The 21,705-nt window shown below is 39.8% G+C and overlaps 1 protein-coding gene across 6 annotated transcripts in view; it reads left to right on the top strand.

The window, feature by feature from the left end:
• Positions 1 to 21,705, top strand: part of Cdkal1 (CDK5 regulatory subunit associated protein 1 like 1) — a 670,695-nt gene that overhangs the window by 623,834 nt on the left and 25,156 nt on the right. For all 6 annotated transcript variants that reach the window (XM_004668379.2, XM_045136581.1, XM_045136582.1 and 3 more), the window contains one exon: positions 21,073 to 21,156. In XM_004668379.2, coding sequence (XP_004668436.1) covers positions 21,073 to 21,156 — 84 coding nt within the window. The remainder of the gene's footprint in view (positions 1 to 21,072; positions 21,157 to 21,705) is intronic.

Below are 21,705 nucleotides of genomic sequence, written 5' to 3'. Positions count from 1 at the left end.
TTTCCTTTCTCAGTCTGATACTTTGCTTAGCCTCAAAACTAACACTCAGCAAATTCACACACTGAACATGGTGTCCAGTGAAGAGCAAGCGGAAGCATTTCCTTAGAGAGTGTTTCCACTATAGTTTCTAGAAAATACTGGAGGGAGGTCTTTTAGCAAGTTTCACTAAAACGGGGTAAATGGAGTACATGTGACATGAGAGCAGAAGAGGACTAGAGAGAAATGGCGCCTATGAGAGAGGGTCGTGAGGGATGAGGGAGGGCAGTGGGTGGGGGAATGAATTAAAACGAAGTATACAATGACACTTACATACTAAAATGCCAAAATGAGGGCTGGAGATGCACCTCTGTTGGTAGACTTCTTCTTTGGGCTCAGTCCCCAGCACCACATAAATCAGGTGTGGTGATTCCCCCCCCTGAATGTAGGAGGTAGAGGCAGGAAGATCACAGGATCAATGTCATTGGGGCCACATAGCAAGTTCAAGGCCAGTGTGGGATATATAACACCCTGTTGAGAGGGAAAGAAAGGGAATACCATAATGAAACCTGTTACTTTTTATGCTAACTTTAAAATATTAATAAGAAAAAATTATATATAGCACTATTTATTTATTTCGTTTCTTTGTTTTTCAAGGTAGAGTCTCACTCAAACTCAGGCTGACCTGGAATTCATTATGTAGTCTGAGGGTGGTCTCGAACTCATGGCAGTCCTCCTACCTCTGCCTCCCAAGTGCTAGGATTAAACGTACATACCACCATGCCCAACTTTATGTTTTTATTGTGTTCTTTTTTTGTAATAGCTTTCTGGAAAGCTAAAGGATTTGACAGATTTTCATCTGTGATGTAATGACAGGGATGCTTTCTTAGGGCACATTGATGGGCAGTTTTGAGTATGTTCACATTGTAGAGTACACTTATATTTTTATTTATTTTTATTTGAGATGGAGATAGAGGGAGAGAGGGGAAGAGAGAGAGAATGGATGCACTAGGGTCTCTAGCCACTGCAAAAGAACTCCAGATGCATATGCTGCCTTGTGCATCTGGTTTACATGAGACCTGGAGAATTGAACACGGGTCCTTAGGCTTCACAGGCAAGCACCTTAACCACTAAGCCATCTCTCCAGCCCTAAAAACTTATTTTTAAATAATTTTATGTAATTTTTCTTTTGTTTTAATCACAGGTCTTCAAACTCACAAACCTTCCTCAGCCTTCTGAGTGTTGGTATTGCAAGCAAGTGCCACCACACAGCTGGATTTTTTCTTTTGTTTTGTAATTTTTTATGAGACTGTCGCACTACCTACTGCGCTAATAAGGCACCTTGTTTTGTTATTTTTTTAATTTAATTTTCTCTCCTTTTGTGAAAAGCTCTTATATAGCTTAGGTAGTCTCTAAATAAATAAATAATTTTTTTTTTTAAAAAAAGGATCTACATCCTTTAAGTTTGATACCACTGTCAGTCCTTGTGATTATAATGAATGTTTCAAATGGCACACCTGATAAAGGACTGGTAAAGCCAGCTGTTTGTATCTGTTCATGTTTTAGGAGCACCACAGTTACAGGTATGGTATTTGAAAACTTCTTCCCAGATCCTTTTTGACCCTGGCATCTCAGTTTGACTTCATCTTTCATCCTAATTAATATTTTTTATTTCTTATCATTTTATGCTTTACTGTATCAACAGGATATATGTCACTTCTGATTGTTACAGTGTCTTATATTTTCTCTTAAAGAACTTGCTTTATGTTATCTTCTAGACATACAAAGGGTAGCAAACAACACTATAGTATTATATACTGCAGAAAACATTGGGCGAGGAAGGTTGGAACCCAGGAGCTCCATCTAACTCACATAGTAACCCTGAGGAAGTTACTTAAATTCCCTATGCTTCCTCTAGGAATTGGACACAGCAAAAGTTCATGTGAAAATAAAAAATAAATAACTTCATAAAATATGGCTATTATATCTTCTCTCTGTCATGGATGGTAACAGAAAGCTAGAATTCTTCTAAAGCCCTTACTAATCCCTTTGCAAAGAAAATATACCACTGAAGATTAGATTTCAAGTTAGAAATTTTTCAGAATCTTCATGGTTGACAATAAGAACTGGTTTATCCATTCAGGAAAGAGTTATGGAGTTGTTCTAACGTGAGACAGCGCCACATGACATCTGCACTCATGGGTGCAGCAAGTGCCCTGTACACTTTCGTCTAGGTTGTTTATTTCCTTAAAAGTGTTCAGAGCAGCTACTTTAGTCACAGTAAAAACATTCTGTACACTGTCCTTAAACTTCATGCTGTCCTGTATACTGTTTGGTAACAGAATTTTTTATTATGATGATTCCGGTATGTTAATGAAGAGGTACTCATTTGCAAATAACTGTTTAATCTGTAATTAAAATCTGGCAGCTCTCTTAAAAATAATAACCATTAGAATGCATAGTCACTGACCAGCTGTACTGAATATGCAGTGGTAAAACATTAGGAAAGGGATAGCCTATTCATCACTACTAATGGATCTTTCACCCTGGTCCCACGTTAAGTCCTTGATGATATTCCTGTCATCCCGTCCATATGCCTCTAGCAGCATTAACTGCTCTGTGTCTCTGCATGGCTTAGAATACAATCAAAACCTCTAGGTTCTGATCACATGTAAGCAGGCTGGGAAGAAGAAATCATTGTCATTACCATATCCTCATTAGAATGACAGGCCTCTGACCATATCTGCGTGTTTGGTTCACCATCTGAAATTCATGTATGCAGAGGAAATTTTTCTTATCCTTTTGAAAGAATAATGATAAATATTTATGCAGAATGCAGCCTTAACTCTTTCAGAAAGACACAGGGTCAGGCTTTAGAAAGGACAGGAAGCTGCTGGTGGAGTTTGTTTGTTGCTTTGCTGTTCTGAGTTTTGTTGTTTTCCCCAGCACAACTCTTCTTTCTCATAACTCTATAGCTCCTAAAAGGGAATTTCAAGTTTATCAGTAATGGAAACCACCAAATAAATTTCATCTTACCTTTCTGCAATCTTTTGGAGTCATAGCTGCAAACTGAGAGTCATAGCTGCAGACTGAGAATGAGAGATTTCTCTCAGCTTTCCATAGTTGGCTCCCTAAAAGGGACACTGTATACTAGCCAGAGATGCTTACTTGTGCTCCACACATCTGGGTTCCTCTTGTAGTTTTTGTATATTGAGCAGTATTTTCTTGAGTCTAAATCATCAAATATCTATACCATGTTGCTTTTTTTTTTTTTTTTTTTGAGACAGCATTTCATGTGCTCCAGGTTTTCTTCAAACTCACTATGTAGCTGAAGATGACCTTGAACCTCCACCTTAAGAGTGCTTGGATCACACCATGCACTTCCATGTCCAGTTTTATACACTGCAGTGGATCCAACTTAGGGCTTTCTGGCATGATAGGCAAACACTGTACACTCTGAGTAATACCCTCAGCCCCCAGCTCACATTTTGAAGCCACAAATGGAACAGCCCCTAAACAGGTACCTACTGACAAAAATCTCGTGACTCCTTGTCCAAAGGCAGCCAGTAGTAATGTATGCATCACCTGGGGAGTGGACACAGGAAGGTCAGGAGTTCAAGGCCACCTTGGACTACATGAGACCCTTGTTTCACAAAGCAAAAAGAAAGAGAACAATTGTGCTCACAGATCTGCCTTGGCATAATAAATGGATGGAGCATGAACGCAGAGTTGGGGTTTGGTTGAATGTATATGTGAACTTCTTGACATTTTGTTTCATACACATGAAACTCTCCACTTCCACTTCTACCTAGAGGTAGCAAAGGCATGTCAGCTGTATTGGCATCTTTTTCCATGACATGTTGTTGGCCTTCTGTTCAGTGATTCTTCCACTGACACTTACAAGCCATCGCAGTAACCTGGATTACTGTAATGACTTACTTCTGAAAGTAAAATGTTAACTTCTACTCACTCTATTTCCTTTGGCAACACTGTTGGTCCCAGACTGGCAGCCCTACAAGAGGAAGGAACAGTGATGATGAGGCCAGTGCCAGGCTCTGGGGCGAGGGCCACCCCCACCTGTGTATAGGAAGGGCTGCCACCTTGGCTGCCATTCACTCTAGTCTCACCTGGGAGGGCTGCCCTCTGCTGGTGCACTGCAGGTCACTTCGCTGGTTTTCTTAGTTTAGGTGCAGAATTATGAGCCAGACATGGCTTTGTAAACTGTTGACTTTGTTTTCAAGAGGAAGCTCATCCAAAAGTGAAATGACTTGCATGAAGTCAAGTAGCTACCTTGTGGCAAAGGTGGAAGGAACTAGAGGTTTCCTGACTCCCTAATTAGTACTTTGCAAGCTCTTGTTCACTGATTGGGCCTCTGTCTTAAAATAGGAGAGTGTCCTCACCTACCTCTGGGACTTTGGGCCACAGCAAGGAGGTGTAGCCCAATAAGAGCCCCAGCAGCCTAAGGATGTCCCTTCAGCCTAAGGGACCCACACTCAGGGAGAGCTGTTCCTCCACCACAGGAAAGAAGGCCAGAAAAAGTTGGAGTGAAGCCAAGCTGCAGTTTAGTGAGTACTGAGATGTAGAGGACAGCATGCACCAAGGACACGGGGGCTGAGGACTTCTCCAGACAGAGTCCCATGTAGGTGTGCTCTTTGTGTGTGATCATGTGTCTTTTTAAGTGTTTAAGTTACATTAATCAAAACATATAATTTTACAGTTTAAAGATTAAGTAGAGCTTAAAACTTAAATAAAGTTTAAAAATTAGAAAACATACAAATTGGTTTATTTATTTTTCTTATCTAAGGTATTTTCTTTTGTAAATGAAGACTTGGAGATGAGAAAAGGGGCTGGAGAGATGACATAGTGGTTAAGTCGCTTGCCTGAAAAGCCTCAAATGCACCGAGATACAAGTGCACAATGTTGCACATGAGCACAAGTGGGCACACCTATCTGGAGTTCATCTGCAGTGGCTGGAGACCCTGGCACACCCATTTTTTTTCTCTCTCTCAAATAAATTTTTTTAAAAAGTACTAATATAGTTAACCTTTAAGCCCACAACATTCTAGCCCCAGGTAACATAGTTTTTTTAAAAATACTTTTTATTTATTTGCAATCAGTGAGAGATAGATGGGAATCAGAGAAAAAGAAAGGGAGAGAGGAAGAGAAGGAGAGAACGGGCATGCCAGGGCCTCCAGCTGCTGCAAACAAACTCCAGATACATGTGCCACTGTACATCTGGCTTTACATGGATACTGGGGAATCAAACCAGGTAGTTAGGTATGCCTTAACCTCTGAACTATCTCTCCAGGCCCCGTAGTTTGCTGTTTTTAACATTTTAACATTTGACATTATAACATGTAATTAGGAGACAAGCACTATCTATGTAGGCAATTGCCATTTTATTAGCTGTGTTGAGCCTTTCACCCCCATCTAGACTATAGAGCCAGGAGCTCCTTTCCTTTCCCAGGTTCTCTTAATCTTTCCAGCTATTATATCCTGTCTCAGGACTGTGAGGATCACATGAGAGATCTGAACACAAGAGATTGAGATCTGAAAGTGCTATGAATAAACTTTTGAAGAGCAACAGGCAGTTTAGGATAACATTAATGTTATATCCCAGTCAAACTATCAAGAAGTGAGCTGGGTGTGGTACATGCCTTTTATCCCAGCACTAGGGAAGCACAGGTAGGATCACTGTGACTTCACGGCCAGTCTAGGATAGAGACCTTACCTTGAGAGGAAAAAAAATCTGTCAAGAAATAAAAAGGGTAGGGCTGAAGAGATGGCTTAGCAGCTAATTGCTTGCCTGTGAAGCCTAAGGACTGCAGTTCAAGGCTCAATTCCCTAGAACCCACGTAAGCCAGATGCACAAGGTGGCATATACATCTGGAATTCATTTGCAGTGGCTAAAGGCCCTGCGTGCCCATTTTCTCTCTCTCTCTCTCTCCCTCCCTCTTTCTCTCTCAAATAAATAAATAAATATAAAAATAAATTTTAAAACAAGAAATAAAGTGTATTTGTATAACAGTATAGTGCATTAAACTGGTTATAGTTAGTGAGAGAATCAAAAGGTGTCCTCTACCTACAGAGCAAAGGGTAAAAACCAACTCTTTTCTCATGTGTATGTATATGTGTTGTGTGTATATGTGCAGGTGAATGTCCACATGTATGCATGTACAGGTCAGAGGTCAGTGTTTGGTATCTTCTTTAATCACTCTATTATTTGTGACAAGGTCTCTTTACTGGACCCATATCTCAGTAACTTGGCTGGACTAGCTAGGTAGCAAGCACCAGAGATCCCCTTATTCCTGCCCCCTCAACACTGGGCTTCGGGTACATTATTAAAACTTTTGTGTGAGTTCTCCAGGGTCTGTTGCTCCTGCCAACAAATGTAAGACAATTGTAACAATCTGTGTGCAGCTTTACATGGGATGTGGCTGGGGAACTGGGCACTGGCTAGCAGGCTTTGCAAGCAGGTGCCCAATGTCTGGCATTTTTATGTAGCTTCGGGGAATCCAAGCTTAGGTCCTCATGTCTACATGGCATGCACTTGACCTACTGAGCCACCTCCCAAGCCCAAAAACCAACTCTTGAATTCCAGGTATTTCCCACATAAAGAATAGCTACAGCATTTAAGTGACTGCCCAGGCTTATGTTAATTGTATACTGCCCCATGCTAAAGCACCCTAGCATCGAGATATCTCCCACCATTCTCCAGTCTGTGACCTGAATGCCAGGGTACTCTTCACCTCCTGCCATGCCTATACTCAGTGGCCTGGAAAAACCACACTTCATACATGGTTTAGGGTTTTGCAGTCCCTCCTGGGCTGTCTGGGCTTCTGCTGTCATGGGAGGAACAGTTGCAGTGGTTTCTGTCCATGTTGGGAATAAACAGCTTTGTGAGATCAGCTCACAGGCTTAGGACAATGCAATATTATGTTTGGCAGCTGAAGCCATGAAGAAAACAATATCAAAGATCCTCAAATCAAATATCCTTTTAGAAAAGGCATTACTGGTCAAATAGTGTAACTAAAGAACTGAAAATTGTTTAGATTAAATAACTATCTTCTTTACTCCCCGTCCAACGCAGTGTAGATTGATACCAATAATCCTGCATTGTTTGAGGCTTTTATCAGTGATCACCCTGCAAAGTAAGAGTGTGTGTGTGTGTGTGTGTGTGTGTGTGTGTGTGTGTGTGTGTATTTGGGTGGGATCTTTTATTCTTTGTTTAAATTTATGCAACCTCAATTTCTTTGTGCTGAATTTCATGGTTTTTTTCTCACTTGTCTGTCACCAGATGGAAACAAGGAGAGATAGGTTTTAACCAAACTACTCCAATTTAAATTGTATGATATGTGCATGCTTCTGTGTGTGCCCGCACATGCGCACATGCATGCACAGCTAATGATGGGCTGCAGTAGAATTTGGTAGAATTTCAATGCAGCCTCATTATATATGACAGGGACGCAACATTAAAGGGGAATAACCAGAACCGGTGAAAGGAAACCAACAAAGCAATCTTCCTTCAATGAAGACGTTGGAAGAGAGGCCATGATTTGTCTCCTTAGTCATCATGCACATTTCTCAATATTATATTCCTGTCAGCTGCACAGCAGGACTTGTATGTGCTTGAAGAAGCCCCACATTTTCTGTAGGCGAGGGAGGTGGATGCAGCATTAGGGTGCAGGTGCACAGTCCCAAGTGGACTCTTCCCCTGCAGCCTCAATGCCTGGCCAACAAAGCCGCAGCTCCCCAGCTTGGCTCTCAGGGTCTCCAGAGCTAAGAAGAGAAGCGTGGGCTGCATGTGTGCGTGCATGCGTGTGTGGTGGGGGCAGGGAGGGAGACAACAGAGAATAGTTGGTATTCAGTCTTCTTTAATAAGATGTATTGCCCAGTGCTGAAAGATCGTGGTGTCTTTTGTTATGCTAATTAGACACCATTAGAGCTTGGCTGTCTTTGATTTCTGTTTAATCCCTTCTTTCTGCTTACTCTGCCTCAGTCCTGACTAGTGGGGAAAAGACAGCAGGGTATACTGCCAGTGCTTTTTATTGCCCACATGTGCTGACTTCTTTGGGACGGGGGTGGGAGATAACATTTATCACACTAAAGGCAGTATGTGGATATTTTTACTTAAAAAGATTGAAAATGATCAATTTCTACCTTTATATCTATCCTCATTGTTATGTGGCTGCTTTTCCAACCACACAAAATGGTAAATGAGAGACTAAATTTTAGACCTCTCTGTGGTTGCCTCTGTTTCCCTAAAAATACTGAATAAGTCACAACTCAATCGTGTCTTAAGATTTTAGAGCAGCTATAATATTCCAGGGGAAAAAAAATGGAAGCAAGAAGACTTTAATGGTCAAAAATAACAATTTAGCAACTCAAAATTCTTGCCTACACAGTTTATGCATACATATTCTTTACTAAAACTGAAACATTGCATTTACATAATCACCACAATTAAGAGTGTTTATGGTAAATTTTAAAAGCTGTCTCTTTAAAAATGATCAGTATGACCTCTTTCTAAATAGTGAGGGGCTAGGATGCCTTTGAAGCCCCTCAGTACTACATCACTGTATTGTAGAGGAGCCTGTTTGGTAGAAGTACATTATCAGCTGAAGATGACGTCTTAAATTATCCACATTTGAAAAGTGAACAGAAACTAGTGAAATTTTGATAATACTATGTTTAAGTCACTATGTCACAAACAGTATTTTAACATAGAAGCAATCTAAATTAAACTTAAAATGGTATTTTTATGTATTTTAATTCATCTTGAGGTTTTGAATACTGGTGTGTACTTTACTGTGTGTTCCACAGCACACCTCAGTTTGGATTTTCTGTCTGTGCCCAGTAGCTTTGTGTAACTAGAAGCCATTGTGTTGGATGGAGCTGTTTTATAGTACTTCAGAAATCCACCACTTAACAAATGCACATATCAGGAGAAAAATCTTTCTTTATTTTTATTTTATTATTTTTATTTTCCTTATTTTTTTTATTTTCGAGATAGGGTTTCACTCTAGTTTAGGATGACCTGGATTCATTATGTAGTCTCAGGGTGGCCTCCAACTCATGGTGATCCACCTACCTCTGCCTCCAAGTGCTGGAATTAAAAGCGTGCACCACCACACCTAGCTGAGAAAATCCATTTTTAATCTAATGGACCAAATAGCACGAGCTACATAACCTTACCCAAGTCACATTCTCTAAGGGGCTTTAGTTTTCTCATCTGAGTTTGAACCAAGTGATCTATTAATTCTTTTCCTTCATCTGTGCCACTCTAACTCACAATTTCAGGCACTTCAGTCACCCAGCCTCTGTCAGTTAGTCTTAAAAAGCAGCTTTCTAATACCTCAACTGGAAAATGTCTATTGCAGTAAACATACCCACATCTTTCGTTCCAAATATCTGAATTATTCTCTAGATTATTGAGGCCCAAACCTCTGAGTTTGTTTCTTGTAGGGTCTCCATTATAGACAGTTGGCTTGAGTCGTCTTCTCTTGGTATACTTAAGTTAGTGACTTTAAAAGTATGCATATTCTGCTTCTGAGGAGTATTTTCCCTTTGAATAAATTTAATCCTCTTAATAAGCATAGCTGGAAGCCTAGAGTACACTAAGGAGAAAAGCATCTTCACAATGCTGTAGGTGAGATAGAATCTCACTCTAAAAGGCATGTCTACCAATTTAGGACACTCCTGCTCTTAGCAATCTGTACTGAGAGTAATATAGACACCATACCAGACAACTTTAGCTCCTAGATAGAGGAGATAATTTCTGAACTACACAGTTAAGAGTACAACTGAACTGGAGAGATGGCTCAGTGATTAAAGGCAGTTCCCTACAAAGTCTAATAACTCGGGTTCTACACCTTAGGACCCTTGTAAAGGCAGATGCACAAAGTGATGCATGCATCTGGAGTTTGTAGTAGCTAGAGGCCCTGGCACACCTATATTCTCTCTCTCTCTCTTTCTCCCTCTCTCTACCAGACATGGTGGCACACACCTTTAATCCTAGTACTCTTGAGGCCAAGTAAGAGGACTGTTACGAGTTTGAGTCCAGCCTAAGACTAATTCGAGGTTAGCCTGGGCTGGAGCAAGACCCTTCCTCAGGAAAAAGAAAAGAAGAAGAAGAAGAATATAGTTCATAAAACAAACAGAAAATCCAAGCAATAAAATAACCAAGATGTTAAAAACTCCACATAGCAATTAAATTACAAATTCCATGGTAATTACTTTTCAATGGTAATGAATTAGATGAAATTCCAGACAGAGACTTTAAAAAAATGATTATAAGTATATTCAATGAAATCAAAGAAGAAAACAAACTTCTAAAGGGATCCCAAGGGAACATAAAAAATCAGCTGAATGAAATAAGTAGGTCAAAACAAGATGTAAGGAGATAGGAATCCTGAAGAAAAATAAACTGAAATACTGGAATGAAAAAAGTCAACTAAAAAACTTCATAGAAAACCTCTCTAATGGAATGGATCAAAGAGAGGACAGACTATATGAGCCTGAAAACAAAGTGTAGAAGATTGGGGACATTCCAATAGAGTGAAAGATTAATAAGAAGGTACTTTCAAGATATTTGGAACACTATGAACAGGTTAAATCTAAGAATTTTAGGCATAGAAGTTGAAGAATTTTGATTTAAAGGCATACTAAATACTTTCTACAAAAATCATAGAAGAAAATTCCCAAAATTAGGAAAAAAGATGTCAGTATAAATACTGGAGAAATTAACACCAAACAGACAAGGCTAGAAAAGAACACCTGCTTACCTTACCATATTATAATTAAACCACTAAATATACAGACAAAAGAAAGCAGTAAGAAACACTAGGTCACTTATAAAGACAGTCCCATCAGAATAGCAACAGACTTCTGTACAGAAACTTTATAAAGCCAGAAGAGCTTTGGAATTATGTATTTTAAGTTCTAAGAGACCACAATTGCTAGCCCAGACTAATGTATCCAGCTAAGCTATTAGAGATGAAAAATGGACCATTAAACCTTTACCAATAAATTTCAGAAAATCATAAGGACATAACTTAAAAGCACATACTCCACTAAATTAGAAAATCAAAAAGAAGTGAATAAATTTCTGGATACATATATCCTACCAAATTTAAACCTAAATGATTTAACCATATCTATAATAAGCAATAAGATTAAATCATATGTATATGTATATATATGTGTGTGTGTGTGTGTATATATACATATATATATATATACATACATACATATACATACACACACATACATATATATATATATATATACATACATACACACACATATACATACATATAGCATACATATATATTGTACAAACAGTTCTAGACCAAATGGAATCCCTAGTGAAGTTTACCAGAGCTTCAAGGAAGACCTAACACCACTGTTGTCAAAGTGCTCCATAAACAGAAAGGAAAGCAAGCACAGTACCAAATTCCTTTTATGAAGTAAGTTATCAAAATCAGATAAAGACACAACAACATAAAGATTACAGACCCATCTTCCTGATGCACAAAAATTCTCAACAAAATACTCAACATACTTGCACACTGAATACAGAACACATCAAAAAGATCACTCACACTGATCAAGTAGGTTTTATTCTGGAGATGGAGGAATGATCCAACTTAAACAAGGACTCAAGATAAAAGTCATATCATCATTATCAGTTGATGCAAAAAATGCATTTGAGGGCTAGAGAGATGGCTTACCGGTTAAGGTGTTTGCCTGCAAAGCAAAAGGATGAAAGTTTTATTCCCCAGGACCCATGTAAGCCAGATGCACAAGGTGACCCATGTGTCTGGAGTTCGTTTGCAGTGGCTGGAGGCTCTGGCATGCCCATTCTCTCTCTCTCTTACTCTCACTCTTGCTTTCACTCTGCCTCTTTCATTCTCTCAAATAAATAAATAAAAATAAAATATTTTTCAAAAATGCATTCGGTAAAATCCTATCTCCCTTCATGATAAAAATCCTGAAGAAACTGGAAATAGAGGGAACATATTTCAGTGTAATAAATGCTACAAATATGAGAATCCATTCTTATTCAATATATTGATGGAAGTTGAAGACCTCTACAATGAAATTGAAATTCTCAAGAGAGAAATTTAAAGAAGACAGTAGGGAATAGAAAGACAGTCCATGCTCATAGATCAGAAGAATCAATATCACAAACATGGCTCTCTTACCAAAAGCATTTTGTAGGATTTAATGCAGTCACCCAAACAAGAGCAGCTTCTGAAAAAAAGAGGTTTATTTTGGCTTACATGCTCGAGGGGAAGCTCCACGATGGCAGGGGGAAACAATGGCATGAGCAGAGGGTGGATATCACCCCCTGGCCAACACAAGGTGAACAATAGGAAAGTGTGCCAAACACTGGCAATGGGAAACTGCTATAACACCTATAAACGCCCCCAACAATACACTCCCTCCAGGAGATGTTAATGCCCAAATCTCCATCAGCTGGGAACCTAGAATTCAGAACACCTTAAGTTTATGTGGGACACCTGAATCAAACCACCACACCATTCTTCACTGAAATAGGAAGTATTATCTCAGAATTAATTTGGAAGCACAAAGGACCTCTGATAGCCAAAGCAATCCTGAGCAAAATAATAAGAAGAAGGAGGAAGAGGAAGAAAAATGAGGATGAAGGAATCACTGTGCTCGATTTCAAGGTATATTATTAGAGCCATAGTAACAAAACCATGTGGTACTGTTGTTTGAATAATGGGAGAATGGGAAAAGCCAACAAAATGGGAGGAAATCTTTGTGAGCTATATATCTGATAGTGGTATAATATCCAGAATATATAAAGAACTGAAAAAAATAAATAACAAGAAGTCAATTCAAGGACTAGAGAGATGGCTTAATGGTGAAGGCATGACCTGCAAAGACCAAGGACCCAGGTTCAATTCCCTAGGACCTAAGCCAAATGCCCAAGGGGGGCGCACATATCTGGAGTTCATTTGCAGTGGCTGGAAGCCCTGGTGCACCCATTCTCTCTGTGTGTCTCTCTCTCGCTCTCACTGTCCCTGCCTATTTCTATATCTCTCTCAAATAAGTAAAAAATAAATATAGTATTTTTTAAAAAAGAAATCAATCCAAATAGAAAATGGGCTATGGGGACTGGAGAGATGAATCAGTAGTTAAAAGGCACTTGTTTGTCAAACCTGATGGCCCAGGTTTGATTTCCCAATACTCACATAAAGCCAGATGCACAAGTGGTGCCTGCATCTGGAGTTCATTTGCAGTGTCTAGAACCCTGTATGACCATTCTCTTTCTCTCTCTTTTCCCTCTCTTTCTCTCATACCTGTCTGTTTGCTTTCTTCCTCTCTCTGCTTGCAAATAAGAATATTTTTAAAATTGTGCTATAAAACTCAACAGAGAGGGGCTGGAGAGATGGCTTACTTTGAAATTCCATCTCACTTTGTTCAGAATGGCTATAATCAAGAAATTAAATGACAACAAAGGATGTGATTTAAAAAGAAATCCTTGTCCACTGTTGGTGGGAGTATAAACTAGTGCAGCCAGTATGAAAATAAAGGTGGACGCTTCCCAACAAACTAAAAATAGAACTGCCATGGCCCAGCCAAACCACTCTTGGTCATGAACTAGTGTTACAGTAATTTAGAAATGGGATCAGCCTAGATGCTTATCAACTGATACTGCTGTTTGGTTAAATTGTGCTGTGCCCATCAAATCTCCCATTGGTTAGTGCTACTCTCACTGTTGGTTGAGAAGCATATTTTTGCAGATGGTGGTGACTGCTGTGGAGACTCAGAACTCATCAATATGCTGAGAATAAGTGACCATTGAGTGCTTAACTCTAAATGAGACTCCCTCTAAGCCCCCAACACTAAAGGAAAGTAGCAGAGGGGGCAATAATACCTTAAAACACTGTCTTCTGGACATGAAGTGCCATCTGATTCATGATTTCACAGTGACTGTCATTGCCTTCATGAGACCTGTACAATATAGGGCCAACCAGCAGCCCATCATGGATGAGAAAAAGGGCAAAATAGCAGAAAGATAAAGTATATCAAAATAGAGAAGGAACTAGGGCTCAGTGGAAAAGGTACAGGAGAGAAGGGAAACGATAAAGTATTGGGGGAGGGAATTGTATTCAAAATACTTCATTTACATGAAAATTGCCAACAAAAGGTTGAAAAATAAGCATAGCTTAAAAATATGTTTTTAACACATATTTTTTCAATATGTATTTTTACTTTATTTTTTATTATTTATCTATTTATTTGATGGGGAGGGTCGAGAATGGGCTGCCAGGGCCTCCAGCCACTTCAAACAAACTCCAGACATGTGTGCCCCTTGTTTATCTGGCTAACGTGGGTCCTGGGGAATAGAACCTGGGTCCTTTGGCTTTACAGACGCCTTAACCGCTAAGTCATCCCTCCAGCCCAAAAAACTGTATTTTTCATCACTGTTTCAGAGTTAGAGATAAGCCTTTTTGAAAAATAACTGTCAACATCTCCTCAAGTGGCCCAGTCAGCTGAGGAGCAGCTTTCTGAGTACAATGGACAGCGTCTCATTACTTGTTTTCTTAGCTGTCATAATTTCTGATACACACTCCTATGTCATGCCCCTCTTTTATTATGAGATGGCACTGTGCAGTAAGGGTGATACTAAAATTTAATGTTATTGCTATTACTATTGACTGTTTCTAGCCTGTGTGCCTAGCTCTTTAACTCAGTGTCTGCAGGCCCAGAGCATGGAAGAATGCATAAACAGTCAGGAAAATGACTATATACCCTAGAGAGCCAGCATTGCATGCTCCGCCTGTTGTGAGTGATGAATCAGAAAGGAAAGGTTATCATTTTCATTAGCCAGGAAAGAGCAAGACCATGCTTTTCTCCACATGTAATTACAGCAGTTCACTGGCAACATTACGCTGCAGTAATTAGTCTAAAGGTGTGTGTGAGAGTAAGCTTCTGCACAGACACTGGAAATATTATTTCAGAGTTTAAGGTTATAGCCTTGTGTTTAACATGTTCCAAGTAGCTTAGGGGAAAAAAAAATATATGAAACCTAATTTGACTAGAGCTAAAGAAAGACATTTGACATTTCACAGTCATGCATTCAGACACTACTCAGGTAGAAAAAAATTGTATTTTATTATCTATAGTGAAAAAAACCTAGGTGTAGAAATAGCATGTCATAATCTTTTGTAGGGCAAACGGAGATGAAATTCAAGTTGAGTAGAACCATGATATCAATGATTCTAAGCACCTATGGTTTAATCTCTAGTTCTTCTCAAAGACAGGGAGTGGATTGAAAAAAAAGTAGCTTTGCTCTCATTTGGTTGTTACAGGAGCTCACACTGTAGTCCTAGAACTTGGAGCAATCCTCCTGCCTCAGCCTCCCAAGTGCTAGAATTATAGGTGTGTGTCACCATGTACATCTTTAAAAGAGAAATGTATAAACTTTTCAAGGGAAGCAAATTTTTTTTGCTACCTTATAACTCTAAATAATAAATGTTTATCTTACACAGGTCCTTAAATACATGTGCACAAGGTGGTACATGCTGGAACCCTGTGTTTTTTAGTGCTGCATACTTCAAGTCTCCGGCCAAGTGTCAGAACTGGCGTTTTCAGAACTTAAGGTGCTTGGAAAAAGCTCAGCAGAAATGTGATGGCAATGACACCATTGGCAAATCTCTCAAAACCTCCCCAGGAGGTGACCATGGAAAATGTTGCTTTTTGTTGGCACAGATGTTTTTCTGCTTAAGGAAAAGCCAGACCTGCAAGACTAGATCTGTGAAGCTGTACGCCTTCTATAGTTTTCTGATAGGAGACACTGATGGCTAGGGTCAGCTCATTGACCCCCGTCTCTTCTCACAGCCACTGCATGTCACCCCATCTTTCCAGACCATAACTCAGAGGTCCCTAAGCTTCCTCCAAGTACTTCTGGAGTTTTTCTGTGTAGGGAAACGCCACTTTTGTTTCCTGGTTTTGTGGTTTGAAAATAGTAATAAGAGTTTTCCTCCTTTCTCTCACCAAGGTCTAGATACCTGTACCATGCCCAGTCTGTCACAGCTGAGGCCTATCTCCCAGCCCATTCTATTATGCAGGGTTTTACGGAATTTCTCTGCACTTGCCCTCACTTCAGTCAGTTGCTCATTCTAAGAAATGGAGGTATCATTTTACAAGATTGTTTTTCTAATTCATTTTCCACAAAGTGGCTCGTTAAGGTAAGGTTAAGGTTTTGTAGGAAAAAAACATATTTTCTCCACTGACATTGATGAATAAATTACAAAGTGCACCCAGCAAGGTACCAAGACTGAAAGCCATTGTAAAAGGTCCATGTTGCTGAGTTAAGACCATAAACAGGCAAGAAAGGTCAAGATTGTCCCTTGCTTCTGAGAGTTAGACTCATGTCATTTTCCTAACAAATGTCCTAAAAATCAAATCTTTTTAAGGAGCTCCAGTTGTCCATAGGAATGCTATAAGGCTTGGAGCCCAAGCACGATTTATGAACATGTCACAGACATTAGACAAGTACAGTGGTACAACTATGTGCTTATAAGACAAATAAGCAGGACAAGAAGCACCTTGGTATTTTTTTTTTTTTCAAAAGGCTTTGTTGAAATTTTGACCGATTTCAGGTCTTTTTTTAATATCTATTTATTTGAGGGAGAAAAAGAGGCAGAGAGAGAGAGAGAGAATGGGCATGCCAGGGCCTCCAACTGCTGCGAACAAACTCCAACGCATGCGCCCCTTTGTGTATCTGGCTTACATGGGTCCTGGAGAACCAAACCTTTATTGGCAAACACTTTAACCACTAAGCCATCCCTCCAGCCCCAAGATTTCAGGTCTTTTGAGAGATTTCTGAATATTCTTTGGTGAGTATTAAAGATTGAGTTTTTGGTTTAAGTGCAAAAGAAAATGACTATAATTACTGAGAGATCTGTGCAATGTCACCTAAGAAAAGAGATGGCTTGAAATTAAAGTGCTATTCATCTGTGACTCCACAAAACCTTGTGTTCTTACCTATCCCTAACCTACTCATCTTTCATGAATGATTACTTTAGGGTAAAAAGTCTTTTTGGTATTATAATATGTATTATAAAGTGCTGTTTCCTTTGGGACCCCATGAAGCTTTATGTTTTCACCCATCCCTAACCTACTGATCTTTCATGAATGATGACTTTAGGGTAAAAAGTCTTTTTGGTATTATAATCCACCTTGTCTTCAGCTCTCCTTCCCTCTTACTCCTACCAAGATCCTTTTTTTTTTTTTTTAAATGAGGAAAGTGAAGTCCAAAAGTATAATCAAGTTGGGTGTGATGGCACATGCTTCTAACCTCAGCACTCAGGAGGCAGAGGTAGGAGGATCACCTTGATTTTGAGGCCAGCCTGAGACTACAGAGTGAGTTCCAGGTCAAGACCCTACCTTGAAATAAACAAAAAAATAAAATAAAATAAAGTATAACCAGGTCTCTTTCATCTTGAAAATAACCCACCCATAATCTATGTCCTCCTATACTGTCTAACCCATATAGGTGGTGTTTAATGTGCACAGTCACCCCTTTTATTAAGACAGGGTCTCATATAACCCAAGCTGGTCTCAAACTCATTATGTATATGAGCATGACCTCAAATTCCTGATCCTGTTGCCTCCACTTCCCAAATGCTGGGATTATAGGCATGTGCTCCTACAGTGGGAGTATCTGGTGTTTTTGAAAGCCTTCATTTACTCTCCCCTGCATGCTGCTGGAGCCATGCACTATTATGTTGAATTATTCCTTTCTTCCTGTCCTTGAATGCCAGGGTTCTCTTGAAGCTACCCTATAGAACATTCTGTGGATTTGTAAGTCCAATTATAGCTTAATCATCTCCACTGAACAACCATGTTGTACTTCCATTCCCAAATGTTTTGAAAAGCCATGATTTTCTGCCTCTTGCTTCAACAGGATTTTGTTTGTTTATTGTTTCTTTTCAAAGTAGTGTAACCTTGCATTCCTGCGGGTGACTGCAGCTGTAGGCAAGGTTCAGTCACTTATGGAGAAGTCTCTGTTACAAGTCTGCATCTCAGCAGAATGTCACATGAAGGTAGATGTGGCAGGATGCTGGGGAAGCAAGACAGACTTCACTTTGTACACCATGCTCTGACCCTGTTTGGGGTACCTGTGACATTAGCATCATCCTAGAGAAATGAGTGGGGTTTGAAGTGGCCCAAGGATGGCTTGACCTTTTTCTCCAGGGTCTTGCTCTTATTTGAGACTAGGCTTTCCTGATTGATCATAGAAGCACGTCTGGCTAACCAGTGCAGATCTTGATGTGTGAGGGTCTTTAGCCACACTTGGTTATCATGTCTAGCTGGGGTGTAGTTGAAAAGCACAGAGAGGGTTGGTTCCCTTACAAAGTAGACACAAGAGCTGGGGATATGGCTCAGTCTGCAAAGGGCTTGCCATACAAGTTCAGATATGGGCACTCACAAAAATGCTGTGTAGACATGGTAGTCTCCAGCCCTGTGGTGGTACAAACAAGGATCATAAGGCAGGCTGGTTAGCTAGACTAGTTGAATCGACAAGCTTGGGGTTCAAGTGAGAGACCCTGCTCTAGTAAATAAGGTAGAAAACAGTTGAGGAAATTTGGCCTCCATACATTCACATACATGTACATGAGCATCCACATGCATGAATCCCCCCCCCCATACACACACATACAAAGTAGACTTGAGGACTGGGGTGTAGCTTAGTGGTAGAGCACTTAGCTGGCAGGCATGAGATGCTAGACTCCATTCCGAGCTCTGCAACTAAGAAGAAAATTAATTTAAAATATTAAAAAGAGACTTGAGGCTCATGTACCATTTGGTTAGCCTGTGAGTTTTTTTATTGCCACCAAGGCCAAGTTGCTTCTTGCATAGGTCCATCTGAACTTGAGATAATTGATTTAATATTCACTCCAATATTTCATTCATAAAAATACTATGGAGAACTTTTAATACATCTTAGTGTAGTTTTTATAGGTGGAGATGGATTTTAGTAGCTCTGGTCAAAGCTAGTTTTCTTCTCCCTCGTGTTCAGCATCCCCAGGAATCTCAAGGTCCTTACCAATGACACAAGACTAATGGGTGAGAAAGAAGGTTGCCATGACCAGTCACCACACAGAACAGGTCTCCTGAGCCTTCCTGCCAAATCATAATTAAAGGCTCATCCACAAATGGTTGTCTGGTGGTCGAAATCCCAGCTGCTACTGACTGTATTTTACTGTCATTGTTAGGATCCTCAGGTGAAAAAGAACACAGAAGCATTGTAACCACTGTCCACATACCTCTGACAAGACAAAGAAGCTGTTTATGCCTTCACTGCCTCTGTGTTCTTACACTTGCTAATTTCCTGAAGACAACACGCAAGGAAGCATAATTGCAGATTTCCTTAAGAACCATTGACAGATACTTAGCCTAAGTTGGAAGCAACCACACTGTGAACTGTGTGCAAACATTCCAGGCTTTCCTCCAGAAGAATATGCTTTGGTGAAACCTAATATTCATGTCTTTTTTAGTTAAAAACAAAAACATAGAAGTTGAACATAGAAGTTGGAGGAACTTTGTTTTGGAACGACTTACAGTTTTTAGAGCGACAATGTTGGGGGCTGAAGAGATGGCTCCGCAGGTATGAGCACTTCCTGCACCAGCATAAGGACCTGTAGCACCCATCCTGTGGAAAGCAGACAGATCAGAGAATCACTGGAGCTCACTTCAAATGGCAAGCTCCAGAATCAGTGCGTGACTGGGTCTCAAGGAAACACATGGATGAATGATGAACTGGGGGAACCCAATATTCTCCTCTGCCCTCTGTCCATCTTTACGTGCACACACACACGCACACACACACACACACACACACGTGCATATACCACATATACATAGTACACACATGCACTCGCATACACACATACACAGAAAGATAATGTTATAGGAAAACACATTGCTTTTCAGGAAGTGAAATCTTAAGGGGATTTACAATAGCCTTTAGCTAATGGATTTGCATTTAAAATGGGATGTTGGACAAGATGGCAAGTTGGGGGTGTATGTAGGGATTGGCACTGTAGGATGCACAGAGGCATTTAATAGTGGGTTTTTTTTTTTAATTGTTAGGTGGTCTGTTTGGTGCAGCTGTGTTTATGTTTCCTAAGTGATAACTGCCTGAACATGGTGACAAGTCTGTACAAATGAGAATAGGAATTTTTTTAAAAACACCATCCTGCCAATATGCTTCAGTTTGAGATGGATGAGTGCACTGACCCACACTCACTCAGTACAGCTGGTTTGCTACAGAAGACATGTTGACAACCTTGCTTTAAAAAAAAAAAAGGAATTGATACTTTAGCGATATAGTTCTTTGTGGAATAAACTTGCAAATGGCAATGGGATTTCCACTTCTCTGACTATTGTTTTTGTGGCTTAACCACTTGTTAATAAAAATAGATGCATAGCTAGGAAAAGTAGATCTAACAGGTACATATTTTTGCTATCTTTTTCTTTAAAAAACAATAACATGGAGTCATGGCTTATAGCAAAGAAACACTTTCCTATGACAGAGAAAAATGCATATAATAAGTAAACACTAGTTTTAATTTCAATTAGTCAATAATTTCAGAACTGTATGGAAATGTGAGGGCCTAATGACTAATCTCTGGAAGCATTTTCTTTAATGTTACAACTCTTATAACTCAAATTAATGTTTATTACTTTTCATTCATATTGCCAAAATATTTTCATGAATTTGGATTAGAAGCAGCTTGTTCTGGCTTGTTGTGCAACTTTGTTTCAAGAAGCAAAATGATGTTTAGGTCTTGGAGCATCTTAGAAGCTTTCATTACCTTATGTTGAAAGAAGAAATGCTATCAAGTTCTGTTTCATATTAATGTAACAAAATAGAGTTTGCTGTGATAATTGTATAGTCCAACAGAGTTAATGTTTTTCAAGAAATTGAACTGGACTGGACATCTGAAGTGTGCTTTAAATTCTGAAGGGCACTTGAGGGTCTAGGACACTACATGAGCTGACATCTATTTTTGGACTCTGAGTTGCTTATCCTTGCCCTTCCCCACACAGATTGGTGAAAGACAACAAGTGTTAGTAACGGAAGAATCTTTTGATTCCAAGTTTTATGTTGCACACAATCGGTTCTACGAGCAGGTAAGAATTATTTCTTGGGGTTTTCTCCAGACTGAGAAAGAGTATTCTATAAGTCTAAGCCAGAAGGACTTTCAGGGGAGAGGTTTGAGGAAGCCCTCCAGGCTGACTTGGGGCTGATCTCTGTGGTTTATGCTGCATTCTGCTCTATGGGAAGAGGTAAGCTATTGCCATGCCAATCTATAACTATCCCAGCACAAGGCTTCTGGGAGCTTGGAACCCCGACAGCTACCACTGCCAAGAGTTTCCACAGCCTGGCCTCATGGAGGCAGGAAGGATATATGCCCAGGCAACATCAGAATGAATGGCGGGGATTTCCTCTCGTGTCCCTCTGCAGTGGCTTTGTTTGCTTGCTGGGCAGTTGTTTTGGTTTTGTTTTGTTTTAATATTTGCTTTTTAACTTCTACCTTAACAAAGACACTGAAAACAGGAAAAATGTCTGTTCCTCGGACTCCACTCAAATTGTGTGTGGCTGGTGTGAGGGTGGAACCAGCTTCATTTGGAGCGTTTGAGACCACCCAGGGGTGCCCCTTTAGTAGCCTGCCTTCCCCA

Source organism: Jaculus jaculus, chromosome 17 (genome assembly GCF_020740685.1).
Source record: "Jaculus jaculus isolate mJacJac1 chromosome 17, mJacJac1.mat.Y.cur, whole genome shotgun sequence".
In the NCBI taxonomy this organism is placed as follows: Eukaryota; Metazoa; Chordata; class Mammalia; order Rodentia; family Dipodidae; genus Jaculus; species Jaculus jaculus.
The sequence above is the reverse complement of the archived record's forward strand: the minus strand, read 5'-3'. Positions and strand labels throughout refer to the sequence as shown.